Source organism: Carassius auratus, unplaced genomic scaffold, assembly GCF_003368295.1.
Source record: "Carassius auratus strain Wakin unplaced genomic scaffold, ASM336829v1 scaf_tig00014308, whole genome shotgun sequence".
Classification (NCBI taxonomy): domain Eukaryota; kingdom Metazoa; phylum Chordata; class Actinopteri; order Cypriniformes; family Cyprinidae; genus Carassius; species Carassius auratus.
In genome coordinates, this window is record NW_020524488.1 from 103,392 (window position 1) to 125,379 (window position 21,988).

General features: G+C 38.5%; 2 protein-coding genes across 3 annotated transcripts in view; one reads left to right on the top strand and one right to left on the bottom strand.

Moving 5' to 3' along the window:
- LOC113074307 (actin filament-associated protein 1-like 2) overlaps positions 1-21,988 on the bottom strand; it is a 32,887-nt gene that overhangs the window by 3,473 nt on the left and 7,426 nt on the right. For both annotated transcript variants that reach the window (XM_026247080.1, XM_026247079.1), the window contains exons 2-13: positions 14,776-14,904; positions 12,954-13,028; positions 11,912-11,991; positions 6,547-6,658; positions 4,831-5,039; positions 3,323-3,502; positions 3,154-3,231; positions 2,943-3,027; positions 2,548-2,643; positions 2,247-2,458; positions 633-778; positions 225-339 (exon numbers count right to left, since the gene is read on the bottom strand). In XM_026247080.1, the coding sequence (XP_026102865.1) occupies positions 225-339; positions 633-778; positions 2,247-2,458; positions 2,548-2,643; positions 2,943-3,027; positions 3,154-3,231; positions 3,323-3,502; positions 4,831-5,039; positions 6,547-6,658; positions 11,912-11,991; positions 12,954-13,028; positions 14,776-14,904 (1,517 nt within the window). The remainder of the gene's footprint in view (positions 1-224; positions 340-632; positions 779-2,246; positions 2,459-2,547; positions 2,644-2,942; positions 3,028-3,153; positions 3,232-3,322; positions 3,503-4,830; positions 5,040-6,546; positions 6,659-11,911; positions 11,992-12,953; positions 13,029-14,775; positions 14,905-21,988) is intronic.
- LOC113074309 (kelch repeat and BTB domain-containing protein 13-like) lies at positions 8,756-11,905 on the top strand. Its single transcript, XM_026247084.1, has one exon. The coding sequence runs from the start codon at positions 8,876-8,878 to the stop codon at positions 10,418-10,420; it is 1,545 nt and encodes a 514-aa protein (XP_026102869.1). The 5' UTR covers positions 8,756-8,875; the 3' UTR covers positions 10,421-11,905.

Genomic DNA, 21,988 nt, shown 5'->3' on the forward strand with positions numbered 1-21,988 from the left:
AGAGAGTACCAGTATCAGAAAAACATTACCGAAGTTGGATGGCCGGCAGGGTTACAAAAACACAACACTGTCACAATAATGACTTTCTGTAACTCTTATTATTTTTGGCCGAATGTTTAGTGAATCTTCCACTATCTACTGAGTCTATTACTCAGAATAAACACAACTGCGTGAAAGTGGGTGGCATAGATTTACGACAAAAGCATGGCAAGGGTCTGACCTACCTCCTGTTCGTTCTCTGTGGATGGCACATCATCGTATATGTCCTCACACATATGGGGGTCTGACGGAGGGCTGTCTGTGTATGTGTTGGGCTCCGAGTACCTCCTCTGCATTAGACTGACAAATCCAAACAAATCAGGCTCCAAAATCTCAAAAAATCTATCAAATCTATCATATCACTATGAATATATTCCACAAGTCATATGGGCCATATTTATGGTACATTCATGGTGTTTTTTTTTATACAGCCTCAGTCCACAGACTTCTGTTCAAATTTTCTCCTTTTGTGCATCATGAAAGAAACCCATGCCTGTTTATGACATCATGAGGGTGAGTAAAATATGACATGTTTATTTTGGTGTGAAATATATATTTTTTTTCTAACAACTGATGTAAATGAAGTAGCTTACTACATGGACGTCTTGGCAGCGTTGACAATACTGGATATTCTCTCAGTGTTCACATAATCATAGGTGAGATCTTCCGGGTCTGTTTTGGTGCCTGTCTGTGACAGTATGAGCCCGAGCCAGTGGCCCATATCAGTGGAGGATTTAGCCTGAGAGGAAAGAGAAGGATATTTGATCATCTGTACCCCATGAGATATTCATATCATATTCCTTAACAGGTGCAGCTAGGCCTGGTGAAATGATCTGCAAATAGGTCAGTTTGCACACGGATTTCATTCTGGCCTGAAGATGGCAGTCACGTTGAAGTTTATATCGGATCCTCACTATCCCATGTAGTCATTTTGAGAACTCACCATTTTTCCCCTCTGTGTTTGTTTACTGGGAAGTGTCTTACTGAAAACTGATGATAAACAACTCAAGAATGAGGTCAGGAAAAGTTTAAGAGCTGTAACTCAAAAGAGATACTGTACAGTACACAAAGACATACAAATACACTAGCTTTTAAAAGTCCGGGGTCTGAAGTTTGTTTTTAAAGAAAGTAATACTTTTATTCAGCAAGGATGTGAATATAAAACATAAAAGTGACAGGAAAGGCTTGTCACAAAAGATTTATATTTCAAATAAATATTCTATTTCAAGAAACCTATTCATCAAATAATACAATCAAATGTATTGTTTCTGAAACTGTTTTCAACAAAATAATAAGAAATGTTTCTCAAGAACCAAATTCTGAAGGATCATGTGACACTGAAGACTCAGGTAATGGCTGCTGAAATTTCAGCTTTGCCATCACAGGAATAAATAACATTTTAAAAATATTAAAATAGAAACCAGTTCAACTGTACAAAATATTTCACAATATAAGTCTTTCTGCTTGGTGAGCACACCAACAATAATACAGACTCATATCAATAATGAATCTAACCAAACCCAAACTTTGAAACGGTAGTGTATATAACTGGGAAGCGTACAATGTTTGTGTAGCACATAAATATTGTCTGTGAATCGTGCAAAGCTGTACACAGCAGAGTTGAATGAAGAGAGGGGAGTTCTCAGAAATCTCATTCAGGCTGTTGGACTGATGCCAAGACTGTTCATTATGAAAGTGTAAAGAATTACTAATCAGTAATTCTGGTTTACTGTAGCTCTTAACCGTAACAAATAATTGCTTATACAGATGTTATACACCACCAACTTTGAAAGATATTCCGAGTTTTGTTTGAAATGGTAGTGAGCAAGCTAGATGACAAGCTGTACAGTATATAGCTGTATTTTCTGTTTGTTTCCTGTCTGTGAAATATTAGGGTTGGATGGACATAAATGGACAAAATCCAAACCCATTTCCAGTAATGTTTTGAGTGCTTTCTGTATGACTGTTCGTGACTACTATTCTATATTTGTTTCATGTGTCTTTGCTGTACTATTATATACGTTATTATTTCCTACTGCTATTGTGATATCTCTCAGATCTCTATATAGCACAAATTAAAAAATGAACTGTGGCTTTTCAGGTCAATCAGACGATCACTTCCTTCCTAGTGGTTGGAATAAGCTACACAGTCAAGAGTCTTGCTATGCAGGACTAGTTAGTGATGAACAACATTTCCCTCTACTCACCTCTAGGGTTGCGAGCTCCTCTCCATCGATTTGGATGCGGAATGAATACAGGTGCTCAGGGCTGGGTTCTGGCAGGACCATGCACCCCTCCAGAGACAGTGGCTGCTGGGCCACTTTATTCTTGCTTTTGTCATTGTAGATCCAAAGTTGCCTGTCCTTCACTGAGCACCACCTGCTTCTCCACTGGGTGTTCACCAGGATATTAAGATAGCCTGAAACAAAGAGAAGGTGATGAAAATGGTAGGTTGTGTGGGATTTTAAAAACGTACTGTATACACTAAATAAATTGTTGACTGGTTACCTGACGTATCCACATTCTTCTCTGGACTTTCCAAAGAGGAAACCTTCTTTTTTCCAATGTTCATAAGGTTACTAAACTTGCCGTATTTCTTCTTGACTAAAGTTTAAGTGAGAATTGAAAGGTAAATATTATACACATAATACAGTAATACAGCTAGTACAGTAATATTGTGAGATCTACTCTGGAAGTGCCTGATGAGGTGTCCCATTTCTAATTTTCATTATGCATTTTTTATTCTTATATCAATGTAACTTACAGGTGATTGGTGCATGGTTAAGCAACATTCTGAGGTGACGTGCATCTTCAGCAAGACCAGTTTAAACAATTTCAAGTCACTTCCAGTGTAGTCAAGCAAACAGACACCTTAAAGAATAGCTGTAATAGCCCACTCTCACCATCTTTGCTCTCCAGGTTCTCTGCGTGACTGTCTGTGCTGCTTCCACTCTCAGATGCCACTGAGTATCTCTCGCTCTGCTCTCCCTGCCAGAAAGGGCAGAACGTTTAAGCTTAACATGATTCAGCAACTATTTTATGAAAAATCCATCCAAAAATTGCAGAGTGTTTCATACATAAATCAATCAGGGAATAAATCTCAGCCTATCATACCTTAGTACAGATGAGTGTTGGAGAGTCGGTTACATCAGAAGGTCCTGCAGTGTTTTTCGGACAAATTTCTTGAATAACCTTGATGAAAGGTGAAAGGCTATGAACTATGTCCGCTCAAACTGAACACTGATTATTCATCCATATGTGCCTAGGCCCTATTGCCCCTTACCTTTAGCCATTGTTCAGCCTGCTCTTTGCTCTGCAGTCCCAGGACGATGGCCTCTCCACCCACTGGGGTTATTTTCAGCTTGTGTTCTTTCCTTTTAGTTTGTTTCTCTTTGTAGACAACACTGCAGCCCAGCAAACTGATGTCCAGCAGTGGAGTCTGATCCTTTGAGCTTTTGTAGCACTGAACACAGTAGCATAAAAAAATCAGACAATGGTTGTTTTGAGGATAATATTAAATTCCTAATAGAACTTTATTAAAACTGTGGACATTCCACTAGCTGTAATCTTGTAAGGCATTTGGCAAATGCATAATGTTAAATATAACATTGTGACATTTTTGAGGATTTTGTATGGGTGGAACTTGATTTTTAAATTTTTATTTTTATTTTATCCACTGGAAATCGACTGGATCATGAAAAGTTCCGTGACAGGTGGATGAATGGTAGGGCTTGAAAAATAAGAGGTCTTGGTGACATAAGCCAAATAAGAAAATCATTTCAGTGCAGCATAGGTTTTTACATTTTGATCTAACATTACAAAATGCCAAATATTCCCACATGGAAAGAACCTATATGTGGATATATGCGCATATATGAAACCTATATGTAGTGTATATGCACATATATGCTGCATATAGGCACATATATGATAATATATATGCTGCATATATGCGTATATATACTGCATATATGCGTATATATGCCACATATAGGCAAAATTGAGGTGCATATATGTGCATATACAGGAAATATTGGTCTGTATTGCTTCTTCATATCCACATATAAGCCCTATACATACAAGATATGTCTTCTATATAGCTAATGGCAGGATCTGATCATTTTTATAGCTCATATCACATTTTTGACTGTCATACATGATGCCTAGCTCATATTTTCTATTATCAAGTCAAAAACTAATAATTAACGAAAAAAAATATGCAAGAACGTATGTATGTGTGAACATGTGAAATTGGTATCACATGTAATTGGCATGTTATGGAATTTAACTATGGCAATATATTAACATGGTATACAGAGTAGGTATATGTATATAGGCATATGTATGCACATATATATGTGTACATATATGTGTAAATATATGTGTGCATATATGTACATATATGTACATATAATATAGGAAACCGGGCAATTTTATATATGTCACATATATTAAAAACCTATATTAAAACCTATATTGAAACATATATGTTTATATAGCTTCTTTCCATGTGGGTTATTTTATTCATAATAATGTGCAACAGTAAACCATGCACAGGTAGACCAGAAATGTGCATTAAGAAAGTAAATATGGTCATTTTTTTATTTTATGTTGACTGAATGGTCAGTTTGAAATATGAAAGTTAAAAGCAAACATTTCAGTAAATTATTACTACTAGTATCATATGTAAACGCTTGATTGCAAACACTGGAATCTGTGTAAACATTCATCTTACAGATCAGCTATGGGTGGAAAATGGGTGTCACTGACTTAAGCAATGATGTCACATACCAAGAGACGATGTTCACGAATAACACACAGCTGTTTGGCCCACTGGCCAAGCCACTTCTTCCTCCAGAGGAAGGCACAGATTCGTGCATCTTTCATTAGCTCGATGGATGCCTCAGGAGACGGCCACTGGTGTTGCGCTGTGGACTTCCCCTTCGTCACTTCTTCCTCATCATAGGACTCATACGAACTGCTCAAGGCTTCTGTATCTTCTGTAAATGTGAAAAGTGAGACATTTATGAATCAATAAGCAAAGAAGGTGAGACCGGTGATAGTCAGATTGTTCTTGCACTTGGACAAAAGAGAGTCAAATTCTCTAAATAGCAAGAAACTCCCTGCAAATTCTACTGAATTCAGTATTGTTTGAAAAGACATCAGAATTGTAAAAAAACAAAAATTGTTCAAAAATGGTTCTGTTTTATCAGTCCTGTATGATTTTTTTCAGTGGAAAACAAAAGAAAACAGATGTGGATTGGTAAATCAGGGACATCAGGAAACTAACAAAGCTAATGAGCTATTAAAACAAAGCTGAGTCTAAATAAAGGTATTTCAGAGATTGGGGAGGACAGAGAAGTCAAGACTATGTCCGGCATTCTCAAGCAAGCACATTTCTTAATCCTTGTTGCGTTAAACAATGAGGCTTTCTCAGAGCCGTGCACTTCACCGCAGCCTATAAAGTTAGTGCTGTTCATTTGTTTTTCTCTCCTGAGGTACACTGGGAGAAACAGAGATAGATACCCCGAGTTATCACAGCATAGACCACACTGTTTGAAGTTTCTATCCGCTTCCTGACCCCTGTGATTATGGCAAAGCACCCAAAATCTACAGAAACACAGGAGGTCACTAAAACGGGAAATGCAAGAAGGGAGGAAGGTAAAAAAAAAATATCAGGCAAGAAGCTATGGATAGTGAAACCTTATCTGGCTTACATGTCGCATGAAAGAATCAGAAAGAGTAAATATGTTTTAAGTGCATTTAATGTATGAAAAATGTCCATTAGTATTGCATAAACTCAATACTGATATTTTGGCCTGCACTAAATATTTGTGTCTTGTGGTTTTCATGCAACCAGCAGCACCGTTGCTTGTATTATTTTAGGGCTTCATTACTGTCAGAACATATCCAACTAGAAATTCACTTTACTCAATCTAAACCATGAGGTTTGGCTTGATATCAGCTGCCGAAACATCTCCGATTTTGGCCATTCACGTTCTTTGTGTTTTGATATTACACAGCACAGCTGCATGCTAATGCCTCTGCATCCTTTGACCAAGAAGAGATGTCATCTGCCAAAGAATATTGTAAATGATTGTCCCCTCGCTGGGCTGAACTCTGCAACACCAGCCAAATGCCCCATCACTTTTGGCTCCATTTCCTGGGCTCGCGGTCAATGTTCCGTCACTGCGTGTCCAGTGCCAGAGTACCGGTTACTGTTGAACAAAGACCATCACTGTTTTCTCTGCTCCTGCCCGCAGGCATCTCTTTATCACAGTAAAGCTGTAGACTAAATTTGGACGAAGCTAAAACAGAGCATTCAGTGACCACAGGTTACCTCTCATAGGACAAACGCAACGAGAAGTCACAAATCACTAACCTAATCTTTGGAAATATCCTTTTTTGACCAGGTTATAAATGGCTTAACATGAACTTCAAAGTAAAGCAAAAACAGTAGAAGATAATTTCTATTTAGGTCAACTTTGGACCCAATTCCAGACGTACCATTGATGCTTATAGGATCATAGGGTTGTGGGTCTTCATAGTAACTTTCAGGCTCTATTGATGCAGAAGTAGGAATTGGTGGTAGAGGAAACGGCTCCCTTCCCATGTTGCACTGAGATAAAAAAGAATGAGAAAAAAAGAGAAAGATTATATAATTATGTCAACATACTGATTATTTCATTTCAGGTGGAGCAAATTAATATATTTTAATGAGAGTAAATGTAAAAAAAAAAAAATGTACAAATTATGAACAAATAATGAAATATTTAAACAACTGAATTATTGATATTAAGATTACATTAATTCCTGCACATTCATATATTATAAATAAAATTACACCAACACACACATATACAAATATATTGATAATTATGTTATAAGTATTAATAATTTAATTGCAATCTAATGTCATTGTATAATTTAAAATCAGGCTGTGTTTTAAGAAAACAAAGCAAACTCAAAAAAGAATAACACACGAGACCTCCTTGGTCAGCCAGCTTCATGCTGATCGACTAGCTTTACTACCTAAGTTTTGCTGATTAACTGCATGACTATGCTGTATCTAGACCAACAATAAACCATCATAAACCAGCCTGATCCAGCAAGGAAATATATGCTGATCTTTTCAGCACAATTAATAAATACAATGTGAACACCGACACAGGGACTGTATCCAAGCTGAACATCTCGAACACACTCCTATGTAATGAATCAAATAGAGGGACTCTCCAGAGATGAGCTTTCTACACCTGTCTACACCTGTCTTTCATGTGGGCTTTCCTTTCTGACCGAAAGAGGATTCTTCCTCGAAACTGATCTCTCTCTGACCTCAGTCCTGCTCAGTTAGAAAAGGAATCCCACATGTGTTTGCCTGCAGGAGAATGGTTTTTAAAAGGGTGTGGAGCTATAGCGATGAGGTTTCCTAAATCAGCCGTTTCATAACATTACTAAATTCCCCACTGATACCCACAATGCAACGCCCCCGGGCAAACAGAACACTGATCCTCTTCTCATGACACACAAAACACACTGACATACACAGACAGGGCTGATTAGGGCTAATGGTAGCTTGTGAACCACGAAGTTGACTGATGACAAGAGGTTACAGAGAGACAGCTGGGACAATCTCCTCTTACTTGCATTATACTGTATACTAAGTGGTTGGATTGAAACCTCCTGTTTGACATGAAGTGCTTGTGCTTCTCAAAAGCAGAAGTGAGGTGAACAGTGATGGCAAGGCATGTATATAAACAGCTGGATGTCAAGGACACAGGAAGTTAAATGCAAAAGCTTGCTAGAGGCTCAGCTTCAATAAGCGATGCAGAACGAGAGTCAAAGACACACACAAAAGTTGTAAAGGGATAATTTTGTGGGAAAATAAGAGCAGCCCAACAGAGGAGGAAGATGTTGATTGAACTGTGAAGAAAGTATTGTTTTTCTCACATCAACCCCAACTCAAAACCCCCACATTTCTTGCTCCGTCCCGCCCTCACACTTCTGACACTCAGCATAAAATCTCTGAAACAGAAAACAGTGTGCCGAGTCCTCAGGCATCTGACAATGATTAAATAGAAAGTGAAGGCATTTCGGGCTAGCCTTAAACTCTATAGAGCTTGTTCTCCAGGCGCTGCTGAAGATCAAGACCATGTCCACATCCCAGAATCAACATGACAATAGTTGGATCTGTGCATATGCTGTTAATTAGACATAAAAATTTGTGTTTTTATTTTAATCCACAAATCACACCATCTTCTCCCTAAAAAGAAAAAAAAGTGGTCTATATAGGAAACATTTCAAGAGTGAGGCATAAATAATGACAAAGCACCAGTCTTTTGGACAAAAAGCAAAAAATGCAAGTGGGCAAGAGACCAAAAGAACACCCAGAACATAGAAAATCCCCCTGTTTCCATTCCAAACATCCAGTGAGAAAAAAAGAAAAATGGAAATCAAAGGCCAAAGCACTTCTGAGGTAGAGAGGGTACTGAAGGAAAATAATCTTCTTTTTAAAAACAGGAGGGGCTTTCGGATCTACTGTCCTCACTTCATTTATGGGTTTCTGTCTTAATTCGAATCATTATAAGCCTAATGTTGGAATTAATTCAATTGTTTATATATATATATATATATATATATATATATATATATATATATATATATATGTTTGTTTTTTTGCAGTATCATTGCTGATCATTTCCCACTACTATTTTGAAGTCTGTTGCCTCTATGCTATTTTAGTGTGTTGCTATTTTCAGTCCAGCAAGTCGCTGTGAGACTGCAGTGTGTGCACACTTCTGTTTACAGGTCAAATGCAAACAGAAACACTAACTTTATGGTTAAAGAACACAGTAATCTGGGTTTGGACAGGCAGGATAGAGGTGTTATGGGGCCCCCCTGCAGTTTGGGTCAAAGCAGGGACGGACGTGAAGAACAAGGTGAAGAGTCCTCTGGAATTCTGAGAGTACGGGTTGAAGAAAGCGTTTTCACCATAGACAGGGCCGTCCTAGGGCAGAACTGTGCGTATTTCCGGGCTCTCTTCCGCTCTGGGATGAAGGACAGTCAACTGAACGAGTTCCACCTGCAGGGTGGCCTGAAAGCTAGGGGTTTCCTCATCGCCATGGCAGTTTCCAGAGGTGAGCGCCCTGCTATACGAGACCCGGACGAGATTGTGGAGGCCGCCGAGTGTGCGGCCTTCCTCCAAGTCGACATTCTGGTTCAGCACTTGATAGACCTTCTTGATACTGACAACTGCATTCTTCTGTACCACACCGCAGCGGTGTACGGCTTGTGGAGGTTGTTTCACAGCGCTGCAGTATTCATCCGCGATGCTTATAGCGATGTGCAAGATGCTCTCGAGGCACTCCCAGAGGAGCTGATCTGCTACGTGGAGTCGCTTTCACCAGCGTCGTTTGTTGCTCTAGGCACTCATTCGCCATCCATGAAGATTCTGCAGGACTGCTACAGGACAGTGTTTTACCTTGATGAGAAACCGGGTGCTTGGAAATATCTGACTGATCTACCAACAGACGCCAGCACCTCGATGGCCGGCGTGGCTGTTGTGGAGAACCGGCTGTATATCGTCGGAGGAGTGCGAGGAGTTAGCAGGGAAACTGTCGACTTGAGCTTCTGTTACGACACAGAATCCAGCACATGGAGTGTGTTTGACGGTCCTCAGCAGTCCAGGTATAACTTCACCCTGGTGGGTCACGATGGACATTTGTACGCCATCGGAGGCGAATTCGACAAAAGGATCATGTCCTCAGTTGAAGCGTGTGATGTTTCCACAGGCGCATGGACATTTTCCAAGCCAGCGCCTCGTTGTGTGGCTGCGGCAGCTAGTGCGGTTGCAAGGCGTAGGATATTTGTGTGTTTCTGGAAGCCACCAGACACTACAGACATTTACGAATATGCACCTAAAAATGACGAATGGACGCTGGTCACCACTATGGTAAAGCCTCAAAGTTATGGACACTGCATGGTGGCTCACGGTGACAACCTGTATGTCATGAGGAACGGCCCTTGTGATGACTTCCTGCGCTGCCTCATGGACTGCTACAACATCACTACGGGTCAATGGACGGCCATGCCAGGACACTACGTCAATAGCAGGGGTGCCCTCTTCACGGCTGTGGTGAGGGGGAACTCTGCGTTCACCGTCAACCGCAATTTGACCCTGGAATATGTCATTTGCGAAGACAAGTGGAAGCCTCGTAGACAGATGATGGGCTTTCCAAAAAGTGGATCGCTTTGGACTTGCTTACTCAGACTGCCTAAGAGCACAAATGTGCATCAGGAACGTGATTCAGAGGAAGTCCTGGAGATGGCTGCCAATGTGGAAAGTGTGGAAGAAGATTCGGTAGCACAAAAGATGTTTTAAAAAAAATCCCCTCTACACTGTTTTCTAAATTCTTCGAAAAATCTCCTTTTGTGTGAAGAAAGTGAGTCATACAGGTTTAGAACAACATGAGAGTGAGGGATTGATGACACAATTTCCTTTTCAGTTATTTAAACGTGCAAATTCATCTAATGTTCTAAACAGTAAATTAAAGCAACTGTATCTTTGCATATTGTCAACAGCAAATGCAAGAAAGGCCATAAATAAATAGCTGTGAACACTTCTACTGTTTTGTTCTCACACATACTGTATGCACGTGCACACGTGAACTGTACTCTAACTGCGGTTCGCCAGCCTCTATAAACAGCTCCCCAATCGCTTGTGCAGCTGCTGTTAATCAGCCCCAGCACCCCTCAAATGGGTCTGAAGTTCAAAGTCTTCTCACTGGAGAGCTCTAATACTCTCCATCCTCCTGTCTGTCTGTGTGTCTGACTGAGTGCAGACTCCCACAGCAGATACAGGAGCTACAAAGTATTTCAACAAAGAGACTCCACATTTTTTGCTTCCTTACTTCTATTTCTTTCTTTTGAAAAAAAAAGAGTATGTTATCTTTAAGGACAGTTACTGTTTTTAATCAAAGGCAAGCTTCATTCTCAACCTGCAGGACTAGTTATTTGGCTTGTGTGTGGCTTATAACCAAAAACACACAGAGCGTGGGAAACAGGTACATAACAAATGTGGTCAAAATGACAGTATACAGCAGATAATAAATGACAGCAGGACCACAGCATCTCGCATTGTTGTTGTAGATTGAATAGGAGATAGGATTCGGCGAAATAGCTAAATAAAATTACATACATAGCTATGTATAGCATATGTATAGCATATATCGATTATATTTAGCACAATATGCATTTGCGCCGCAATGGCTTCTTTTAACCAAACTGCAATTTGCTAATTATTTAATGCAAGTAAAATAAAAAACAAATCTGGTTTAAAACTACTGATGGCATCTTTTTCACACAGTGAAAAATAACATAATATCAATTACAGTTAGAACATTATTAATAATAAAGTGCAATATTTTAAATGATGCACCTTTACATGAAAAAATAACAAAAATATTAAGCAACAACTTAAATATTTTAATACATGAAAAATGCTACATTGGGACTTCAATGAACATTCTTTTGTGATGATGATGCTTTGATCTCATCCAATCATAATACATATTCAAAATATATGTGCATGTAAGATGTCTAACTATGTCCTCCAGATGCATTTCTAAGAAGTAACTATTTATGTTACATAGTTACATTTTATGGAAAGTAACTATGGAAAGTATGTCACTTTTGCCTTACTTTTTGTCACCATTTTACTTTCACCCTTTCACTCGGTGCCTCTGCACCTCACCCAATTTTTACTACCATCTCAAAACAAACTGAGTGTGAAATTAATCTGTTAACTTTTTTCTTTTTGTATCTTTGTAATTCTGTAAACAGTGTTTAAATGAAGTCAAAATGAGTCACTTACTGGTCTGGGAGGAGGAGGCTCTGGTGGGTTCTTCACAGAGATGTGTTTACATGCTTCTCCATTGGCTTCTGGTCTGTAGTCTGAGGAGCATATTGATTTTCACACAGAACAAAAGTGGCTGTTAATAAACAGATTAAAGAATTTTCAAAGAGCAGCAATAAAGCAGCACTGAAAAACTGTGCTTGCAAGCAACAAGGACATATGATGGACATATTCAGTGGTTTCCCATCAGACATTCCTTTGGCTTCCTCTCCAAACGGTAACATCTGGGTTGCCGTAGGAACGCAATGCGAATACCAAATTTGCACAGCAAGGGCTAAGAGTCACCAAAGAGTCAAGACACCATGAAGTGCTGCTTTTCACTGAAATTCAGTTTATCCACACCACTTACTCTGTACACTCTGGTGGTCTACTGTACATGAGCTCTTGAACTGCATGTTTTGTCACATAAGTGACACATTGCACTTCATTTTTATCTTTTTTTCATGCAAATGACAAGAGTTGGGGAAATGTTCACATACAGACAGGAAATGATGAAATCACTTGTGCATGCCATAAATAATAAAACAAAATTCTTTGTGCATGAACTTCAAAGGGTTGCTCTCTTGTATATTGAAATGGTGAAGCTTGTGAATTTGATCAAAGAATGCCACCACAGTTTAGTCTTGCATGTATCTTTTTGGCCCAGATGACTGAGACGTGAATGTTAAGTCTGGTTTTATTGTTACTCTCATTCTTCAGCGAAATCTAAACAAAGCAGCTTGGCCTCAGATGGGGGTCTGGCAGAGAGAGAGAGAGAGGAGGACAGGAGTTACTGAGAAACAGACAGGAAATGGTGATCAGTCGGGGGGAGGGGGGCTTAGCACTTCAGGCAGAACCTAATCACCCCCCTAAACATGACACAGATTCACAGCAGCGCTGTCAGACAGCAAGATGAACAACTGTGATATGTGACAGACACGTTTACAGGTCAGGGGCTATTTTCATCCTCACACCTGCAAAAGTTATTATACGTTTATTATGGTTAAGATCATAGACTCACCTCTGTCGGTTTTGTCTTGGTTTTGACATGAGACAGTGACCTTGTTCATGTAGATGTATTCTTCATCTCCTCCTGCTACATAACCACAATAAAAGACTTAATTACAACTTTGAATCTTGTTCTTTTAAAAACTCACCAATAATGCCAAGATCATAGTTTTTGTGCTCAAAAAGCATATGGACACTTTAAATTACCAACCCGGTCTCACGCGAAAGCAGACACATTTGAGAAAAGTTATTTCATACAAAATTGGATGATGTGATTGGTAGATTTTTTTAAAATTCAAATTCAAAACTAAGCATGAACTTGCACCCCAAACCCAAACGTCTGAACGAAATCAAATTAATATGACTTTACCACCAATTTGCCAAAAAGTACAAATATTTATGAATTGTCATGTTGTAATAAACTTATTAATAAATAAATTAATGAAAAAAGTTACTCTGCTTCACTCAAATAACCTTGCCTGGAAACCCCCCCCCCCACTTCTGGACCCTTTCATCCCTCACTTATTTTACTGAACATGTAACAGATTTCTGTTATAGAGAAGAACAGTAAAAGTTTTGTGCTACACTTCTCTTGTGTAAGGGTCCAAAGGCATCTCCAGGGCCCGGGGGAGACATAGACATAGATAGGTCATATTTTTACATCATAATAAAAGTGCTGATTTAGTCCCGGCCTGTAGGAGATGGTTTTATAGCACCTGCTTGGCAACAAATTACATTTTTTTACATCTTCATAATAAATCAGATGAACTGAATTAATGAACAAGATGTTCCCATGGCAGATACATGGAACATGGCAGTCCACAGGTAACACAGCTTTGAGGCATTTTTGGAGAGGAAGTAAAACCTTGTGATGAAGCAAAAATATGTTTCGATGGTACAGTCAAAACAGATTGGGATTTGGAGGATGGAAATGAAAGCTATTTATAAGCTGCTACTAAAAGGAAGTAAGTGTCCCTAGAGGATAAAAACAGCTTTGGAAAATGATACAGTTTGGAGCCAACGTAGGAAGTGCACAAGCCTGAGACTAGAACATGAAAAACCTGAAGCCATATGCTTGTGTGAAGAAAGAAACACATGCACGGACCAAAATTATGGGCTCCTTAATAAGACAGAACAGAGCAGATTCAATAAACAACACAGAAGCTATAAATGTACACACAACTGTTGCTCCTTGTAAGGACCATTGTGCTTTGCACGTGTCATGATCAAATGCATATACTGTATATAAAACTGTACATTTGTTAGGTCTTTCGCTACTTTCTGTTTAAACCCGAGTGCTCCCACATGAGCAGCACACAGGAGGTCTGTCATATAATTGTGCATTAACCATAGGGTCTTAAACCTTTTCAGAGGCAAACCTGATCAAACGTTGTGGCAATCATTACGTACACTAATGTTTGAAAGTTTGGGGTTTGTACGCTTTTTTAAGAAATCAATACTTTTATAGCAATGATGCATTAAATTAACCATTACCAGTAAAACATTTACAATGTCACAAAAGATTTCCACTAAAATATTAAGCAGCACAACATTAATAGTAATAAGAAATTTCGTAAGCACCAAGTCAGTATATTAGAATGATTTCTGAAGGATCACTGGAGACTGGAGTAATGGCCGCTGAACATTTCTGATCAAATGAATGCAGCATACTTTTTTAAAAACATAAAAAAATTTGCACCGACACCAAACTACTGAAATGTAGTATACTTAAAAATTAGACGCCTCATTCATTGTTGGTCCTTTTTGACACAGTTGAAGAAGCACTGGTGTGGAGTCAGATGGTTAGTTTAGACATTATGATTCTATTTACATACCATTGGAAGAATTGTACGACTGAAGCAGCTCTGCCAGAAAGCCCTTCTGTACTGTGGCGTTTAAACTCAGCTTCTCTCCATCCAGGATCTTCAGGAACCTCTGCAAATGCTCCAACAGCTGCTCCAGCACTGCACACACACATACACACACACACACACACACACGACATACTGTAGTTAGCTAGAGTAATAAACAAGTTCTTATACAATTTTGATCTAGTTGAGGACTATCTGCATTTTGGAAACATAAGTGAAGCAGTCAACAAAGTTAACTTTACTAATGGTAAGAAGCACAAAGGTGGACCTCTTGTGCCTGTATAAGCCTTGGGTTGTGCTTCTCTGATCTCAAGAGCGAGTTATATGAGCTATATATATAAGCTGGCGTGTGGTGGGCGTTCCGGCGCAATATGGGTGCCGTTGTACCATCCAGATGGATGCTGCACACTGGTGGTGGTTGATGAGATTACCCCCTTCTATGTACTTCTATGTAAAGCAATTTGAGTGCCCAGAAGGCTAAACGTTGGCGACATCCATACTGTTTTGTCTTTTGTGTCTGTGTTAAGATAGTCAGTGGCAGGCTGAGGTCACGGATACGTCATGGTTTGTGAAGAAAGCCAGAGTCGGGTGAATGGCGAGGCTTTGTCACTCTACCCACACACCCTCCAGGGGTCAGCAGCAAACTGGGCATCCCAGACTTTACTATAAGAGCCTTACTTTCTTTGTGAATAGCATTGACGTAATACATAACAGACCTTACTGGAAAAGAGCTCAAAAAAGGAAATTAAACCGAAAGTACAGATTATCATGTGTGGTTTCCATCTCATCAAAACTCCACATAAGGTTATAAAGCACTGGTGCGTGCAAAATAAACGATCAAACTCCCTTTAGCCACACTGTATTCCATTTAGTCATATAAAAACATGCTATTTGTCTTCATTTGGTGGTGTAAATGACAAATGAGTGAGTGCTGGTTGTTTGTTAACTTACTAACAGTCACTCTCATGTTCATACAAAAATATGGTCATCATACTTAAAATTTCAGAGGGATCAAACATGACATTTATGTGATGCAATGAGCTGTGGATGAGAGATGCAACTTGTAGTGTCCCAATTTTTGAGCAACCCCATGGATTAAACAATGTTTTATGAATAATATGCATCATTTTATACAAGGGAAAGTTCGGGTCCTGGATGCTAACTGGTCAACACAGCATTCTAGCCGTGCAAAAACAGTAAATACTAACAGCTATGATGTGAAACATCCGTTCAATATATCACTGCACAGTACACATACAGATACAAAGTGAAATTAGTGAATTATTGTATATTTGGATCAGGGACTATATTTTGATGATTCTATATATATATATATATATATATATATATACAGTACAGACCAAAAGTTTGGACACACCTTCTCATTCAAAGAGTTTTCTTTATATTGTAGATTCACACTGAATATTTATATATATATATACTCATCAAAATATATAGACATGCTTTGCTGTACTGGGATTACAGTCAAAAATAAAGGGGTGTCATGGACTTTGCTGCCAAAACCTAATCTCAGCCTCAGACGTCTCGCCCACGGACCACTGGCTGAACATCTGATGGCACACTGGAGTTGTTTTAAAGTCTTTACCTGATTGGTTGATTTATACAGTATTTCCGGGAGACTTTTGTGTGAAATGACGTTTTTTAACGTTCCATTTGGAAACAAAAATTCCGTGACGCCAAACCCCTCATGTTATAAGGAAGCTGTCATGTTTACATTTTTTTTAACCAAGCGCTGGATTTTCAAAAGTATGTGAATTTTGTAAAGTTCATGGCACAGACTCTTTAAAATACATCCAAGAGTTTTACACACTGGTCTGTTATTGTGGGATATTTCCACGCCCCTAAACATGATGCAGGACAAAAGGAAACTCTTGGGCGGTCCTTGGCCATTCGAAGCGGCCAAGGTTCCCAGACATTCTGCCGTCAGTCTGAAGGTCTTGGCTATGCACCAGTACTCAAAACCCTTCATTCGTGACTATGTTTATGATGCAGCCTCTTGTACCTTAGTGGTTAAATATAAACTTCATTAGATCTAATCTACTGCAATGACCTATAAAACTACTCATAACATATTGATGTTTCATCTCATAGCCTGTGTGGTGGGGATGTTTACGTTCCTCTTACTGTGGAAGTGTTTTTGCCATGCCTCTTGGAAAGGACAAAGCCAATTCAGCACAGTGATGCAACACTAGGTAATATCTGTCTTTCTCAAGAAGGAGTGGTCTGACTGCTATTCAGACCAAGGAAAGAGAAGAATGAACGTCATCAAATAATTAAAGTAACCCTGGATTACTCATTGTCATGACTTAATGCAGACAATCATTTTTCTCTAGCATGCACAAGGAGCTGAATGACATTCATTTATGGATAGGTCACTTGACATTTTAAGCAGAGACTTTATTTCATAGCAGAGTGATGTGTTCTTATGAATTTAAACATCTAACAATTTTTTTTTATTGTTTTATAATTATTATGCACATTTGTCATTTGTATTAACTTAACTATATAGGAATAATAGGAGTATAACAGGAATATTTTACTGCAAAACAACTACATAAAAAAAAAAAAATCTGAGAAAAAAATATGTAATTTGTCAACAACCATGAAACAAACCTGTCTACATATACAACTGTAGAAGGAAACCAGTTTTTAGTTTTTCTACATTGCATTCATACCAACACCAACTATAAAGATAAGTTTCATTCACTCTGATGCTGGTAACTGCCTATTATTATTAATTATATTTTAATAACTTGCTATTATTTTCTAAGTCACTGGTAATAGAACATCTCTGCAATTACTGTGAGAGTAAGACATTTTACAAGACATTCTATGCCTTTCACACAATAGGAAGTCAAAGCTTTGGAAGGCAGGAATTAATCAAACATTCCTGGCCGCCTCCTCAGAGGCAGATAACATCTATCCATCTCTGCATGCATAAATAACTTCTGAGAAAAACTCCTTCCTTATAAAATCACTGACAAAGACATCAAACAAACAAACAAGTTCACTGGACATAACATATGTTCAGTGTTCAATTTTCATTATCAGCTATTATTTATAGTTAATCTTTATGATGATAATGACATCTCTAATTTGATCCAAAGTTGTGAAGTGTAAACTACTTGACAGCATTATTATTTTTGGGAACAAATGTGGTTTTAACATGTATACATTGAACGTAAACAGCCAAAAATTTCCAAGACAGCTTGTGGCTTTGTTTAGCACCCAAATCATGTTTACAAGAATACACAAGTCTCTGTGGTTTCTCACCCACAAGGAACATCCTAAAACATGTTTGTCATATTCAAAAACCTGTTTTTCTATAGTAGATTTTTTTCTTTACAGAAAAAAAATAATAATAATTGTACGAAGTAACATTAAAAGTAAAGTTTTATTTCTGAATGACATTACAGTGAAAGACAGTGGGGTTTTAAAACAACACTGGACACCGCTGACATTCACAGTATGGAAAATACAAAAATACTGAGACCTTTTTAAAAATATCTTCTTTTCTGCTCCACAGGTGAAAGAATGTCATGATTCAGGTTTGGAGTCTGGCATGACACGAGGATGAGTAAATGACAGAACTGAAATATTCATCTGAACTATCCCTTTAATAGTATCATGCATGCTCGTTCCCATGATGCTCAGCTGAGCTTTTGTCCAAACATTTTCTCTGCCTTGTGTTTTCAGAGATTGACTCCGATGCCCTTCTCTGGAGGGACCATGGGAATGTGGAGTCAGCTGACTCTTAGTCCAACGAGGCCAGAGTTTCCATTGGTTACAGTTTGGCCCCTGAGCCCATTAAATATTGTAAACGGTGAGAATGACCGTGTTTTACCCCTGTAAGCACTGGAACCACTCACACTTCCTCAGAGTAATGAAACCTGGGGTTGACAGTGAAGTGGTAGACTGTCTACCTCACGACACAACACAAAAATAATCAACAATTTCACTTTGACTGAAGGAAGTATAAGGAAAATGAAAGATCTCAGTGCTGATGGTACCTGTCTGGTTTAACACTAAAGCAGAGAGGGGTTTTCTTTTGATGCAAAAAAAAAACACTTCCTTGTTCCAGGACAAACAATGATCGCAATGGTGTTTAATCGTGTTTTGTAAACCCTACACTGTTCAGATTGCAGCTAGACAAATAAATTCTTTTTGCATCTGATCCGGAGAGCAAGTGTTTTGTGGAACGAGGAAGACTTCAACAAAACCATCTGATATTGTGCACCCTGTCGCTGTGCTTGTTTGTCTTCCTCTTTCTGAATGTCTTTTCAACTGATTTTAGACAAATGCTCATGGTAAATTGTAAGGTTAAGCACCAATCTTCCCAGAATTGAGCCACAGAGCGTTAGCTGTATCAGAGCTGCAGTTTAAATCGAGTGGACGAGGAGCATTTTGATGCTGCTCTAGCTTGTGTTACTGTCCAAAGTGGTTTGGTTTTTTAAAGACAATTCCTGCCTGACACATAAAATACAGCCTGGCTACAGCTGTGGCTCATATACTTAGCTCAGCTCAAAGCGACGTGTCGTAGCACATCATTTATTTGATTCCAGACTCAAACCCTCAATCTCTAAAATGACGGGCTGTCCGCCATGTGGGAGGGCGATCCCCACAGTGGTGGCATGTTTTTTGGTGTTTGCTGTTGCATAGCATTCTTTATTCTTGTTTAAAGGGAACATATGACATAACCATCCTGACACCACAGAAAAGCAGTACAGAACCGCCAATATGCTGTTTACCTCTTGAAATAACACACTAAATGTCACATTGGTCAATATGCATGCTGCATACACAATGCAAAAGTCAAAGATCGATCAGTACTATACAATGGCCTAAGATTTTAAGTAAATGCATTTCATTTTAATAATTGCCGCTACAGCTCTTACTAAGGAAATACTAACTATAAAATTATAGATAATAAAAATATTTTGTATTATTTATTAAAAATAATAAAATATATATTTTTACAGATTAAATATTTTTGAAGGTAGTCTATATGTTCAACTAAGACAAAGTTTGCTATTATAAAAGGATCACATAATTAATTTTTATCTTTTTGAGGTCTATTTATAAATGACAAAAACATATTTAATTTTTTCATGACCATTTTTCATCATCTCTCACCCTTAACCATAACAATCCGTAAATCCTCCTTTTTGCATGTGAAATAAGAAACTGCACTGCGCTGTGCTCACAAAACTCACTGTAATGGGGTTTTGCTGTGATGACTGATATACCTCCGTTATCTTTAAAAAACGCAAAGTCTGAATCACATTGCGACAGTTTAACAAGACAATTCACACTAAAATGCACTGCTAAAATCGAGAAGATCACATATCACTCACCAATTATCTAATGTTCCTAATTTTCCTAATTGGGCTGACCAAGTTTCTGATCAACCACATGTTATTTACTCCATCCCAGACAGGGGCGGACTGACCATCTGTGTGATCTGGAGAATCACAGAACAGCTGGTACTCCAGGACGGCCGTCGAGCCGGCCCACCACCAGCCAAGCATGTGGTCATCACCTGTTTTTTTTTTTTTTGCCCACTAATCTATTTTACACTCCAGTACTGTAGGTGGCAGCAATGCACATTTAACTCTGATGCCAGCTGCACTGGCTGTGGCCGCCAAGTAAGAAGAAGAAGAAGTGGAAGAGTAGGAAGAAACGAACAGCAAAGACGTTAACGTTAGATAGAAGAATAGAATCAAACAAACAAACAATATACATAACGCGGCCGCGGGTAAAAAAACTGAAGCCGCTAAATGTCCCAAATGAACTGAAATATATAGCAATATTTTCCAGCAGCAGCACCTCGCAGTTAAATATTAGCAGCAGTGAAGAAGTGAGCCAGACCACTATGCAGCAACGTGACACCAGTGATGATGAGGAGGGACAGAAAGATGAGCGGGTTCCACAGGCAGATCCAGATCCAAGTATGGAACATGAGAGGAGAAAGAGAGTTACTTGCTAGAGATGATGTTAAGAAGTGATATTCAGGTTGCTACGTTTTTAATGATTGCAGTAGTTAAAACAGCTAAACTTCAACATTTTAGCTGTAAAATTACACATGCAATAGCTAATATGAAAAATATGTTGTGCTTTTACTTTTAAAAATGTTGGTAACATTACAGTTAATGCTTTTTCATATAGCTGGTTTCAAATTTTGAATACAGAAGTTACATTTGTAATGGTGCAATTTCATATAGATGTGGTATTGTTATCTGTTCACTAAGATTAATTACTGCATAAATTAAGATTATTAAGTAATAAATTCATTTTAAGACAGCATGGAATATTTTTTTATCCATTCCATCGTTTGTTTATTCAGGTTGAGCTTAGACCAAAAGCAGGGAAAGACACCCACTCCAGTTCATCGTCTAGTCAACATCAGTGCTATTGCTATAATTTGGATGGTATAGTATCATGAGCCACAATTAAAGTCTTGTGACACTCATGCCAGGCGTTATTGTTGTTGTTGTCGAGTTTACGCGCTCCAATTGCTTTGGGCTGGGCCTAGTCAAAGTCCAGGGCCGTTTTTCAGTCCCAGTCCGTCCCTGCCTACAGTTATAACCAAAATCTATTTAAATCTATTACATCTGTTTCCTATATAAAACTTACATTTTAGAGACTCAGCTTTAACAGCACAGACAAAAACATGAACTGGTTAATTACTGATTTTTACCATTAAACATGAAATCTAGAATACGTATCTAAAATCACTACTTAATCAGAATTGCCTTCACTCAAAAACATACATTCCTTTAAACTGCACAAGATATAAACAGGTAATTATTCACTGGTTTAATCAGGTTTAATGAGACAGCGAATGAGAACAAAGAATCTTTGTCATTCACCCAAATTACATTACCCAGTAAAACTGCATCAATAACATGTAATTCTTTATCACATAAACTGTGTCGTGTTTTTAGCATAATGCTGATTATGCCCATGCACTTAAAGATTAATCTATTAGCCAACAACAAGTTAAAATGTTACTACATACGGCCTAATACTGTATATGTCTCAACCCAGGAATGTTGCATTATGGTCTGGCCCGCTGGCTCCACTTTATACTTGTCCGTTTATTTGGATTGAGCAATCAGCAGCGCTGGCAACAGAAAATCAGATTGCTCAGAAAAAC